The sequence below is a fragment of the Heterocephalus glaber genome, unplaced genomic scaffold (assembly GCF_053883595.1).
Source record: "Heterocephalus glaber isolate CG9 unplaced genomic scaffold, H.glaber_assembly_v1.0 deba00001472, whole genome shotgun sequence".
Lineage (NCBI taxonomy): Eukaryota > Metazoa > Chordata > Mammalia > Rodentia > Bathyergidae > Heterocephalus > Heterocephalus glaber.
Window position 1 is genome coordinate 30,027,429 of NW_028258315.1, and position 14,801 is coordinate 30,042,229.

A 14,801-nucleotide genomic window follows, 5' to 3' on the forward strand; every position below is an offset into this window, starting at 1 on the left:
CCTCTACAAACTGTGAGCTAAATAAACTTTTCTCCCTTTTTTTTTTTTGGTACTGGGGATCGAACTCAGGTTCTTGCGCTTGTGAGGCAGGCGGCGGAACCACTGAACTAAATCCCCGGCCCTTCTCCCTTTAACTAGGTGTCGGATATTTTGTCTCAGCAATGAGTAAAGTAACTAAAACAAATTCCTTTAAAAAAAAAAAAAAAGCTATAAAGCCAAGCATGGTGGTGCACAACTATAATCCCAACACACTGGGGGACTCAGACAGGAAAGTTGCAAGTTAGAGCCCACCCTGGGCAACTTAGTGAGATTATGTCTCAAAATAAAAAATAGAAAGGGTCTTCGCCGCCTGCCTAGCAAGCTCAAGGATCCAAGTTTGATCCCTGGTACCAAAAAATAAAAAAAATAAAAAGGGTCTGGGGAATGTAGTTCAGTGCAAAGGCCCCAGGTTAAATCCCAGCTCCAAATACTTTTAAGTAAATCCTATTTGCTCCCAACATGGGATACCCACTACTATTTATATTGTTGTTGTTCTTTACATACATATTTTTCTATCTATATGAAAGATATACTAGGAGACTCTAAAAAATCTATTTCAGAATACTTTACAGCATTTATTTTATGAAACAAATTCATATAAATACCATGTAAAACAAGGCACAAGAACCAACTGTCACTACATTCAAAATAAAAGCCAAAACCCAAGTCATAAACAATGTAAAATTTAAGGAGATATTCTTTTACTTAATTCACAGAACAGATATCCCTCCTTTTGTGCTTATCAGATTTAATAAATCTCCCCCACCAGTCCTCAATGCTTATATTACTTAATACCTATTTCATTTTGCTTTATATACAGTACTAAGGCTTACACCATCATAGAGATAACAGATGCACTCAAGCAAAGTTTAGTGTTCTTTACAAAAAACTGTTAATATAGTTTTATAGTCTGATACTGTATAACACAAACTATACTTTCCATGGCAACCGAAAGGATGGTGCCTGAACAAAGTATAGCAATAGTGGTCTAGGTTGAACATTAAACTGTTAACTAAAATTTAATGGTGCCCTTTGATCTACTAATGATAATAAAGTTCTATTTAAAAAATAGTCTGACAGGGGCCAGGGATTTAGCTCAGTGGTTCCACCACCTGCCTCGTAAGCGCAAGGTCCCGAGTTCAATCTCCAGTACCAAAAAAAAAAATTATAATCTGACAGGGCTGGGGATTTAGCTCAGTGGCACTGTGCCTGCCTCACAAGTGCAAAGTCCTGAGTTCGATCCCGGTACCAAAAAAAATTTAAAAAGAAAAAATCTGACATCACTGAATTATCATCATAGAAATTAAATTACAGAAACTAAAACTAAATACATGCAGGCAATAGAATGTTACATTTACCTTGAAGTCCATTAAGGATAGAAGTAATTTCTATGGATTTAATGTGAGCTGCATCAGAGTTTTTGGCATCAGTAAGATCCAGTTTGGACACCATCTCAGGAGATGGATTTGTCTGAAATGGTGGTTTTGACAAGCGCCGAAGTTTACAGTTTTTGGGAGAATATTTTTCATCTTTGTCTTTTTCTTTGTCTAATTTATTCTGGGTTAAAGAAGAAAAAGTATCTCATGTTAGCCATAATTTATCATGAGGTATTTGTTAATATCAACGTTAATACTATTTTTAGTTCTAAGTCATAGAATACACTGTTAATTAAAAGATAATATGAAAGTTTTTTTAATTAAGAAAAAACTATAGGATGAGAAAGAAGTTTTTGTATTTATAATAGTGGAATCAAATTAACAATCAAGACCAAGAAACATATACAGTGCTAATAATTGATGTTACAAATTCTTGAAAATTCAATAATTTCAAATTAAATATTTACCAAAAAAAGAAACAATCAGAACCTGCTTGTATTAAAATTTAACACACTCATTATGAAATATGGAATGACAATATTCCATACTTTCTTTCAACTAACAACTGGAACAAAGTGAACAAAAGGATCTCTTATGAGATAAAGCTAGGCACAACCTTCCCAGCTCACTGAAAGTTTAGTGTTTCAGGAAAAAAATATATGAAATTTTCCCAAAATATTTACAAATATCTGAGCCAAGGCTAACCTATTTCTTGGAAACAATTTTGAGAATTTGTTTCAAAAGAATTTGCTGAAAAAATATAATTTATACAGCTCTTTGAAGCATGAGTTAGCAGTAAATAATTCTGAAGTCCTATTATATAGTAAAGGCTACAAAAGTTTGATTGATTATCTTCACAATTCTCCTAAAAATGTTATGTATATAGCTAGTATCATTCTAGGTGCAGAGAGGTGAATTTTTCTCCAAGGTGGTCCCTGGCCCAGCAACATAAGCATTTTCCTGGAACTTGTTAGAAATGCAAATTCCTGGAACCAAACTCAGATCTATTACATTAGAAACACTTAGGAAGGGACCAAGTAATCTGAGTTTTAAAGAGTTCTCCAAGTGGGCCAGGGATTTAGCTCAGTGATTCCGGCTGCTGCTGCACAAATGCAAGGTTCCAAGTTCGATCCCCAGTACCAAAAAAAAAAAAAAAAAAAGACTTCTCCAAGTGATTCTGATATATACTCCAGGGTAAGATCCACTACCATACAGCAAGTAGGCTTAGTTGTCAGAATACACCAGGACAGCTTGTAAGCGCAGGTAGACTTTCACAATCTGTCAGTGGTTACTGCTATTCCAACTTTTCTACTATTGCCAGCCTTCTCACAGCTTCATTTTTTTTTTTTTTTTTTGGTACTGGCGATCAAATTCAGGACCTAGCGCTCGCGAGGCAGGCGGCAGTACCACTGAGCTAAATCCCCGGCCCTCACAGCTTCATTATTTTATCCCAGAGTTCATAATCTATCATGGATGCTAACAAATGAAATAATCCACTCAAGTACAAGTACAAATCTGGCTTTCTTTTTTGTCTTGGTACCAGGAATTGAATTCAGGGCTTCACCACTGAACTACGTCCCCTGCCCACAAATGACTTTTAGTGGCTGTCAAAGGACCCACTATACTAGTGGCTTGCAGAGTAAGATGAGACACAGTGAATGAGGGAGGTGAAATATCAGACCTAAAAGCCTTTTTATTTATTTATTTACTTTTTGTACCAGGCATCGAACTAGGGACCTTGCGCTTGCATGGTAGGTGCCAGAACCACTGAGCTAAATTCCTGGCCATAAAAGCCTTTTTAAAATTCATATATCTCTTCCCTTATGACCAGGAATTTTAACAAGCCTGGAGAGGTATCAAGAAGGGATCTGAGACAAATATTTAGAAAAACTTACATAACAAATATTCTAATATTGCTTCTCCCACCCTTGACCCATCTTCTACCTTAACAATATTACAGTAAAACTTGCTTTATAAGACATGGGCTTTTTCTTAGTGCTAAAAAAATACTCTTCCAGTAAGTAAAATTAATTAATGCTAAATATAGCATGATTTATACATTATTTTCCAGTGATGCCTAAGCATAAAGAGGTAAAGGAGTTTAAGAAGTCCTAATTTGTAGATACTGGGGTTACTATACTAAAAATTTTAAAACATGGACACAATTTCATAGTGAAAAAAGAATAATCACTATAGGGAAAAGCTTTCACTATCTGGGACTAGTAGAGTTATTTATCATCTGGCAGGCAGGTAAGTAAATAGTTTCTCACGTTGAATATGAAGACTGAAATTCAGAGCTATTATGCACGTCAACTATAACTATTAAAGTACAAAAAAGATATTGAAAAAATTGAGAATTTGAAAATTTAGTTAATGGTCTCCTTTCTAACCAAGCACTTAGAAAGATGTAGTTTCTACAAGACTAAGAGTAAGTGGGTCTTAGGAACATATGCTAAGCCCCTTCCTATAGTCAGATAAAGAGAAAAAACTCTGTCAGTCTCTCTTCTGCCTTCAGACATTTTTTTGTTCTGTAGTGGGTTTATTATCTATGACAAGAACTCATGTCTCTTAGCCACATTGCTTTTACATACTGCTTTATGGCTCCTAGTTGGGGCCAGAGGGACAGGAAAAGATTGAAATGGACGGGTATAATCTGGATGGGTGGCTTTATACAACACAGGGGCTAAAAAGACCTCAAGGATCATTTAGCAATGCCTTTTTTTGGGAGACAGGGTCTCGCTATGTACTTCAGGCTGACCTTGAACTGGTGGTCCTCCTGCCTCAGCCTCCGAAGTACTGGCATTACAGGCATGCACCACCATGCCCAGCTTCTCTTTTCTGTTTTATTAGTATGTGTTTGTAATACATAATGATTACATTCATCGTAGCATTTAGCAATGTTTCTAAAATTTTTCCACAAACTGAAAAAATTAATTATAACAAAATCTAGCAACTGACAAATTTCAAGAGACTGTAATGCTAAGGGCTTCATTTTAGAGGAAAAGTTCTTTAAGACTGTACAGTAAAATCAACACTTACCTTTATTTTCTTTCGATGTTTTATCTTTGGCACATTTTTATCTGCAGGCCTTACTATTTTATCTGCTTTAATCCATTCATCGTATCTAAGATAAAAGGAAATATAAATATATACAACATATACAACAACAAAGGTATGCCACATTAAAAGGAAATTCACATATAATGTCATAACATTTTAGAATTAGAAAAGAACTTGGAGGGCCGGGGATTTAGCTCAGTGGTTCCGTTGCCTGCCCTGCAAGCACAAGGACCCGAGTTCGATCCCAGGGTACCAAAAAAAAAAAACTCCCAAAAAAAACAAAAAAAGAAAAAGAAAAGAACTTGGAGATCACTTAGTTCAATTTCCAGATTTGATAAACAAGCTATTAAGGCCCAGACAACTGCAATGATTTGCCCAAGGTTATAATGTTAGCTACTGGCTGAGCCAAGACCTCTTGACTTGTTGAGGTTCACTCCTTACTCTGCTTTGTGGAACAGAAACAAAATCTGTACAATACATATTTTTTTAAAAATCACAGCATTTTTGGGGCCGGGGATTTAGCTCAGTGGCACCACACCTGCCTCTCAAGCGCAAGATCCTGAGTTCGATCCCTGATACCAAAAAGAACCCAAAAAACAAACAAACAAAAAAACCCACAGCATTTTCTACACTTTTTGTTTTGTTTTGTTCTCAAACAGGAGGTAAGCAATTTTTTTCTTTAGACCCGTCAGGAAGCTAAGGTAACATACTACATGTAAGTTTATAAAGCACTGTATGATAGAAAAGCCTCACACAAAATTATACAGGAAAAAATGGCTGCTCATTAAATACTAGAAAAAACATTAGTGTATGAAGTTTTCAGTATTCTGAACGCTTCCCTGCGTGTACACAGCTGAGAATCGTCAAAGCTGTAACGATCACTCAATCCTATACTGACAACTTTTTATCATTTTACATGGTGCAATTTACTACTGACTACAGTAAAGCTATCTGTTTATTTTTGTAAAACCCGAGACAGAAAGAAAAAACACTAAAACTAAGTCATTCTTTTTGCATTCTAAGGTTCTATTATTTATTATTTACTATGGAAAACAAAAAAACTGACATTTTTATACTCACTGACATTTCAACAAAATGAACACCTGAAAAAGGTTTTAAATTAAAATGTTTGAATTATTAGAAATATTAAATAAAGTAACAAAGGCCCCAAACCAAGAAGTAAATTACCTAAGTCATCACTGGACTAGTAAATTATATTCATATGCTATCACAGGCCTAGAAAGTATCTGGAGCAACTCCCATGTAAAATATTATACTGTCGGTGTAAACTACTATACTGCCTACAGTAAAGCTGAAGACTCAACTCCATGCAAGGGATTATGTATGTCAAGGTTTCATCTAGTACACGCTGTTGAGGGACAGGATGAGAAGAGAGGGCAGAGACAGGAATGGAATGAGCTCTGCAAAGTCCTAACAATCCCTGCTTACTAGTTATATGGCTCTGATCAAGCCATTCTCAACATGAGGGTGAGTTTATTTCTGTATAAAATAAGACTGCATTTAAAAATTTTAAACTAAGACTTCATATCACATTAGATTTTTTTTGAGGAGCAAATGATATTACTTTGAAAAGATTCAAATTAAATATCATTCCTCCTTTTGGTACTTACACTGATACACTAACATCTACCTACACATTTGTGGTATATTTTACCTTTCTCAACAATACCAAAAACTGTTTTACGCTTAAGACATTATGGGTTTAGGGATAGCTCCATGATAGAATACCTGCCCAACATGCACAAGGCTTTTTCCAGAGCCCCAAAACTGGAGAAAGAGAAGAAAAGAGATAAAAGAAAGCAATTTAGTTCCTTCCAAAATTTAGATGGAAAATTAACAGAAAACACTCATGTCCCCTGCAAAGTTCACTGTGAATTCCTAGAAGTAGCTCTGTAGGAACATATTTATAGAAGAAGTCAATGCTATCAATTTTGTTTAAAAGAAAACAAAACATTTTTTTTTGGTACCGGAGATCAAACTTGGAACCTTGCGCTTTCAAGGCAGGCGGCAGAACCACTGAGCTAAATCCCTGGCCCTAAGCTATTTTTTATGATAGACTGAAAAATGCTCATAATGGGTATATATAACATTAATGTGAACTAAACAGACAGTTTTTAGCTTTCTTTCCTTTTTCTGGGTTTTTTTTTTTTGGTACTAGGGATATAACCTAGTGCCTCAAGCATGTAAAGCAAACACTTTACCACTGAGATACATCCTCAGCCCTAGTTTTTTACTTTTAACCAAAAACTATCAGCTACATAGCAAGTTTTATACGATATTTTTACTACCAATATATAAAAATCTCACTTAATTCCACTTATGTTGAATGAATATGAATTAGAGTTAAGACATGAATAATTCAAATTAGGGTAAAACTATAGCTTTCAATTTAAGAATATCATAGTGATTTTAATACATTTTACATACAGCACCAAACACTTCAAAGACAAAGAGTTTCCGGGCCAGGGATTTAGCTTAGTGGTTCCAATGCCTGCCTCGAAAGCCCAAGGTCCCGAGTTCAATCCCTGGTACCAAAAAAACAAAAAAGACAAAGAGTTTTCTTACTGGGAGATAATATATGCTGCATAATTTCTCTTAGAAACAAAGTAGAAGGAACACAGGTATCTAATACAGGCTGAGACCCACTGCCTAAGCTGCACAGTGTAAAAATGCTATATGGTATAAGTTTGCTCCTCTCTTCCAATTATAAAATAAGGGTAGCATGTGAGGAATGGGTGTCAAAAGAATGTAAGTAGTGAGTTAAGATGTGGAAAGAGCATTAAACCAGGCAGACTCCTGGAAAAAAGGCATACCCTGGAGTAAGATGAAACAAACTACATAAATGGTCCTAAATACAGTATCTGAATAGTAGTAATTCAACACAATGGTCTTATATTATTCTGGGTAAGTTTCATTTTACAATTCTCATTAAATATTCTGTACAGTTTTCCCAGGAAAATGCCTTGGTTATGTTTCCTTTCAAGAATACATGGAAAAAAAAAAGAATAAATACATGGTAATTTGAGTATATAAAGGTTCGCTAATATTGTGAGTCTTTTATTACTTACGTTTCTTTCCATTCTACTTTTCAGTGCTTTTGTTTTTCTTCAGGTATTCCCTTATTTTAACATTATTCTTTCAAATTTCTCCTAGAAGTTTATGAATATTTTATAAAATGCACTAAAATTATTGTTATAGTTATTGTAGCTAATAGGTTATGGATAGGTTTCAGAATTAGAATATGCCTTTAAAAATCAAAATCTATCAATGTAGGGACAGGGATTTAGCTTACTGGCATCGCGCCTGCCTCGTTTGAGTTCAATCCCTGGTACCAAAAAAAAAAAATCTGTATTATTTCAGACTATGAAATTCCAACAATAGAAGCAAAGAGATCCTGCAAGTATTATAGGCTTTCCAAAAGGCACTATGAAGACAGTTAAGAGAATAGGAAATGAACTGCTTGATAAAACAGTGCAATATCAGAAAGATGGTGAAGGGCGTTTCAGGCCCTACTCATAGTAAACATAAGGATGAGGAACTGACCAGGGACCAGAAAGCCTCATTAAACTGCGCATGTGAGGAGGAAGAACAGGTGAAACTAATACATGAGAATTTTGACTGAGGAAATTTTGTTCAAATTACAACTCTTTTACAAAATAGAGGTTGAGGCCATGGATATAAACATACTGGCAGACAAATTTTCCAAACCACAATGAGATTTTAAATAGCGTGGTTAACTGCCTGACCAATTTTATAAGGAAAATAAAAAATGATCAAAAATAAAATGATAGCTATAATCAGATATAATCAGATACAAATCTACTTATTAGATATTATATTAGACAATATATAAATTTATATTTATTTTCATTACAGAATACTTCCAAAGAAAACATTCATGTGGGAGGGAAAATTATGTTCCCAAAAGTCAACATTCCCTACAGATTATTAAATTATTGAAGAAAGAGTAGGGCATGATGATGCTGAGGCAAGAGGGTCACTTGAGCCCAGGATTCTGTGGCCAGCTGGGAAACACAGGGAGATCTTGTCTCAAAAGAAAAGAAAAGAAAGTAGAAAAGTGGAAGGAAGGAAGATGGGAGGGAAGAAGAAAGGAAGGGAAGAAAGATGGAAAGATGAGAAGGGATGGACCCCAACAAATATATATAAAAGACCAAAACTAGTAACTATTTTAGTACCAATTACTTTACAAACAGAAGCAGTATTAATGGGTCAAAATTTCTAATTCCCTATCTAATACCAATAAAGATGACCAGAATGAAGGGAATATAGTTCAGAATTACAACAAAAAGCTACAGTTGATCTGTATAGTCTATATAAACTTAAATGTTTTACACAGTATATTAATAAACATTTAAAGAGACTATAACACATTTATTTTAGGCATAATAAAGTAATGAATGCAGATAAAAAGTGGGAAAATTTACCTCAAGTTCAAATATTTTGAATACTATAAAAATTTTAAAAAGGTCAGGCATGGTGGCCTATAATCCCAGCAACTCAGGAGGCCGAAGGCTGAGGAAGAAAGACCTCAGATTCGAGACCAGCTGGCACAACTTAGCAAGATCCTGTCTCAAACATAAAACTGAGGGGCCAGGATTTAGCTCAGTGGTTTCACCACCTGCTGCGCAAGCACAAGAACCCGAGTTTGATCTCTGGTGCCAAAATAAATAAATAAATTAAATAAAACAAAACTGAAAAAGGTGGGGATGAAGCTCAGTGGTAGAATGCTTGCCTAGCTTGAGCAATGCTCTGGGTTCAAATCCCACACAGCCAAAAATTTTAAAAAAATAAAAAGGAGCTGGCCAAAGTGAGTAAAGTTGTAGTTTACAAATAGAATATCATAAAATGATCTCTCAATTTCAATTTCTCCCTGTAGTACCATATAAGTAAAGAATCTATTCCTTAAAGGAGTAGGGAAAGTGGGAGGGGTAGGGGAAAAGAAAGGGAAAGGAAAAAAATATGAGAAAAGGAAAAAATGGAAACAGTCTCTGTAAATAGGGAAGGGTGGAGGGGTTGAAGAGAGGACAGGGAAATGGGGAAAAAAATAAGAGCCAAGATACATCATGTAAAGGTACAAGTTCCTAATCATGAATGTAACTGTATTGTATACCTAAAATGTACCAATAAACAATGAAAATAAAAGAATCTATTCCTCCCTGAAAGTGTTCGCCCCCTCACCCTGGTCTAAGGATTGAACACGGAGTCTCATGCATGTTAAGCAAGCACTCTACTGCTGAGCTATACTCCCAGACTTTTTATTTTGAGATAGAGTTTCGCCCAGGTTGGTCCTGAACCTGAGATCCTCTTGCCTCGGCCTCTTGAGTATTATAGCTGCACACCACTATACCCGGGCTTAGAGTATTGGTTTTTGTTTTGTGTTTTGTTTAGACAGAGTCTTGGTAATTTTCAAGCTGGCCTCAAATTTATGATCCTCTTGCTTCGGCCTCCCAGAATATGGACTGCACCACTATGCCTGGGCTCTTAAGAGTACATTCTTAGGGGCCGGGGATTTAGCTCAGTGGTTTCGCTGCCTGCTGCACAAGCGCAAGGGCCCAAGTTCAATCCCCGGTACCAAGAAAAAAAAAAAAAAAGAGTACATTCTTAAAGAATACAAAAAGTTTAATAACTGAATCAACAAACTTTGTGGTTTCAAAATGCCTCTAGTCCTTTTCTTAGACATCACCAAACACATGGTCACCCTGTCCCTCTTGAACCTAATCATCTCTATAAAGGGGCTCTCCATTAATCTTGATGCTATTTTGAGCATCACACAAGGAACAGACATTAGCATGCAGATCCTGATGAAGCCTCTGTGCTGAGTAGAAAGGACACTAGTATTGTAATAGCAATTGTGAGACACAGATCTTCGACAAATTACATTATACCTAAATAACTTGATTTCTTGCCAAGCACAGCAGGTCTGCTACCATCAGCTATCATGTTTAATGATAATGTAGCAGAAAAAATGGGTAAGAAATTTAATCTAAGCAGTTGGCCTACAAACAAATTAAACTGTCTTCCAAGATTCAAACAACCGTTTTATAAGAATGGCTGTGAAAAACCAGGAGTGGACTGATAGAAGCTATCCTGTTTTTAATTGTACTTTATTTACCTTTAGAAATTATGATGAGAAGAGTAATAGGGCTCTTCCTAACAGTACTAAATTTACTTTGCTAGGGCACAGGGGAAAGAGAATTACTAAATTCCATTAAAAAAAAAGTAAATCTTCATCACATTAGTGATCAGAAATGAGGTGTAATTCCCCAACCCCTGCCCTCAAGAGCTAAGCAGGTTCTTACTGTTAGTTGAAGGGAGTTCTGCCCTAACTCATGGATTGTGAAGAATGAACTGCTGTTGGGTCTGATTGACTGTCGACGGATTGTGGTATAGCGTATCTGGAGGCTATTGAATACAACTTACAATGCTTAATAAAAATCTTTATTCTTTTAGTATAAAAAAAGCAAAAATAATACAAACATATTAAAGACAAGAGTTTGAAAATTATAACTATAATTAGTGGGGCTGAAGTTAGCTCAGACACAGAATGGTTGCCTGGCACACAGAAGGCCCTGGCTCAATCAAACCACTACCAAAGCAAAACAAAGAAAGAGAAAAGCCAATAAAAAAACTCAGATTAAGTTGTGCTTTTATAATTCACTTATCAATATATTCATTATAACTAATGTTGTGCATGTAACCTACACAAGTACCTTACTGATATACAACTAAACTACTCAGGAAAATATTTTCAAAGCACAAAAGTGACTGATCTGAGAATATTGTAACTCAGGTCATTTAACATTCAACTAATGGAACAGATGTGAAATAACATAAGTTAATATGTAATAATAAACTAATAAGTTAAATGAATAACATATTATGAAATAACGTAAGTTAAATGAGCTAGTTCAACTCACTTAACTTCTAAAGGTCTCAGATGCTCCCTAACCTATATAAAAAGTAGTAACTGGACCAGATGATCAAAAACTATATAAGACTCCAAGACCAAGTATTACATGGACTTATTCACTGGAGAAATAGGCTCTATACTGGGCAATAGTATTCAGCAATGAACATAAGAAACAGCTTCTGTTGGCAAGGAACTTACAATTTAAAAGAGGAAACACTGCTAAACAGTGATTACAAAAGCAATACAAACCTGAAACCTTTTGAAATCAGCAGCCATGATATTTCAATCATTTTAATGTTTTAAAATACTGTTACAAAACTGTAAGACACCATTCAGAGACCGTAGCATACTTGCTCTCACCAGAGAAAATAGAAGTTCTAAAAAGCTTAATGACTTTTGTTTAGATATATAGAAAATCACATAAGAAATCATTTAGCAACAATAAAAACAAATGAATTTTAGTCAACCAGATAGACTAACCAAAATGGTTCTTATACCCACATCAATTCAGACTTCAGTTCTTCCCAAACCCAACTTAGAAAGAAAAGGTATCAGCACATAAGACGTACCCAAAAAAGCATAGTCTTGAAGAATTTTTTAAAAAATAAATTACATGCAGAATAAAAATATCTTAAAATAATTTCAGAGCAAAACCAAACTGACATAGTACTTTACAACTCACTACTGGAAATATATTTACAGATGATTAAAAAGATAAAATCAAATAACCATTGATAAGTAATGTATTATAATCATCTATATTTTGTTTTCTGCATAATTCCTTTAATAATTGTTAAACGTTATGTTTTTGTATCTTTATATACACAAAAACAATGTATGTCATGAAATGAACTAGTTTTTATATATCCCACTCCTAAAATGGAAATTTGGACTTTCTTAATGAAGAAAATTTCACTTCTTTGATTAATAAAATAAGAAAAGTTTGACAAAATAGGAATTATATGATGACAGCTAGGAATAGTTATTACTTGTGAATTTTAGAAGCAATTTTAAGTTATGAATTTTATATAATCACCTCATACATATTTTAATCTGATTATAAACAAAAATAAAAGCACTATACTATTAAAAAAATAAAATCCTAAGCACACTATTCACAATTCATATTACCACTTTATATAACAGTTAAACCCAGATCAGAGACAAAAATGATATTCATCATAATTAAGAATGCAACAGCTAAATGGTCAAAACATGATTATTATAGCAGAGACACACTTAGAATTTGTCACAAGCAGCTCAACAGAATAGTATAGTAATAATATCCACAGGTTTTCCTAAGGAATTTAACTCTAAAAAATGAAACAGAAGTATAGGTCTTTAGGAAGATGTAATATATAATTAACAAAAACGTGCCATCAAGCATTCAGCAAGTTTATAAAGACTACTGCAAATGGTTAACAACTGAGGTAAATAATTGTATATTGTAATGCAGATACTAGGTTTAAAAAATACCCCAACAGCTTACTTTGGTAATATTTGGTAAGTTTAGGGAATTAGTATTTGTGTACATTTAGACAAAAACATTGATTCAACTGCCAATCTACAAAACTATCTAATAGGACATGTCCAAGTTTATACTTTACATTAAACATACCAGCCAATCTATACAAAAAACTGAATGGAACAGACCCAGATTTAATAAACATTCTAAGCTGAATACACAAAGAAAAGGAATAGGATTTATGTTTCAAAATTATATGCATTTGCATAATATAATGTGGCCCTAACATGTAAAGTTTGAACAATAAAAAAAGGCAGAAAGTGGTTAGCAAGACAAGGATTAATCACAGTCGTAAATAGAAGTTATATTTTGGGAGATCAAATTCTTTTAGCTCCGATAAATAATTTAGAAAAAAGTTACTATGAGAAAAGTAATTCAGTACTGAAAACATAGGAACATAAAGTTTACAAAGTTATATGGAAATCCAAAACCACAAAAGAGAATAACCAAAGAATGGTTTCATTTTGAGAAAGCCAGAAAAAGGATATGAAAAAGAAAAACTACTGCAGCTGGAACCCAAGTGAAATGTATCATGGGCAGAGTGATCTACTGGATGCATGTCAATGGTAAGACAAGAAAGACAAAAGAGCAACACAGGAGGGTTAAATTTAGCTATAGTGGTGCTACTATGCTCAGCTATGAAGACATGCTGTAGGGAAGAAACTGATCTGAATAAGTTTACATAGAAATAACAGGAATAAAAATAGCAACTTTCAGGTAACACTTTCAAATAGTATTTTTGTTAGATAACAATGTGGCAAAGAAATGGCACATTAAGACCAGCCAGGCTTAAGACAAGATCTACTGAGCCCAGTGGTACACATCTGTAATCCTAGCACTTTGGAAACAAACAAAGACAAGATTTTGTTTGGGAAAAGAGAAATAATTGCACATCTAGAGGTGGGTGGGAATGACTCTAAACAAGAGTAAGAAAATAAGCCCCCGTCTTTGATTAGACAACAGGGAGAGGAGGGTATTTAGTGATTATTCACATATGGCTAGAGATGAGGACACAGACAATGTGTTCTCAGATGATCACAGATGCAGGTAAGAAGGTTTAATAAGTGTTAAATCTGTAGAAATTCTCTTCTTTCAATTTCTCAGTAAGGTAAAAAGTAAGATCACCAGAAGCAAGGATGGGGAAGAGATGCTAGGGATATGAGAAGATAATAAACAGTATGAAATAGATTACTGACAAAGTGGGAGAATGAACGGAAGATGAACAGGGAGAACTAAGGATTCACTTGAGGTTTATAGTCATGAATTTAAATTAAGAGTGGCCAGTGTGGTTTCCTTTGCTCCCCTCTAACAAGATCAGATGTACAGGGGCCGGGGATTTAGCTCAGTGGTTCCAGTGCCTGCCTTGCAAGCACAAGGTCCCAAGTTTGATCGCTGGTACCAAAAAAAAAAAAAAAAAAAAAGATCAGCTGCACAGATAGGAATGTTCAGGTTCTTGGGGTTTTGTCAGAGAGTACTGTTACTATGAGCAGCAAGAGAGCAAAAGAATGGGAGTTAAAGAAGTGGTAACAGGGCCGGGGATTTAGCTCAGTGGTTCCACCACCTGCCTTGCAAGCGCAAAGACCCGAGTTCAATCCCTGGTACCAAAAAAAAAAAAAAAAAAAAAGAAGTGTTAACAACTGACCAGGGATAGTAAGCAACATGAGAGGTTTAAGAGAGGGTGTGGAAGGAAGAATCAATGTAAGTCCTGCGTCCTGCTAGAGTACTTTCCTTGTCTCAATTAGAAATTGCTCAGTAAAGGACCATTTCTTAGGCTCTTCAGTGTCATCTGTAGTATTTGGCACACAAATGTTCCAACTGTGTATGCCAGATAAAGGAATGAAGGTGGATA

General features: G+C 34.9%; 1 protein-coding gene across 4 annotated transcripts in view; it reads right to left on the bottom strand.

Annotated features, from left to right (window-relative positions):
- The window catches only part of Arid4b (AT-rich interaction domain 4B), a 138,245-nt gene that overhangs the window by 17,586 nt on the left and 105,858 nt on the right, over positions 1-14,801 (bottom strand). For all 4 annotated transcript variants that reach the window (XR_002398253.2, XM_004854627.4, XM_004854626.4 and 1 more), the window contains 2 exons: positions 4,455-4,539; positions 1,398-1,596 (listed from right to left, as the gene is read on the bottom strand). Coding sequence is in view for 3 of the 4 variants with exons in the window: in XM_004854627.4 (XP_004854684.1) it covers positions 1,398-1,596; positions 4,455-4,539 (284 nt within the window). In the remaining variant the exon portion in view is untranslated. The remainder of the gene's footprint in view (positions 1-1,397; positions 1,597-4,454; positions 4,540-14,801) is intronic.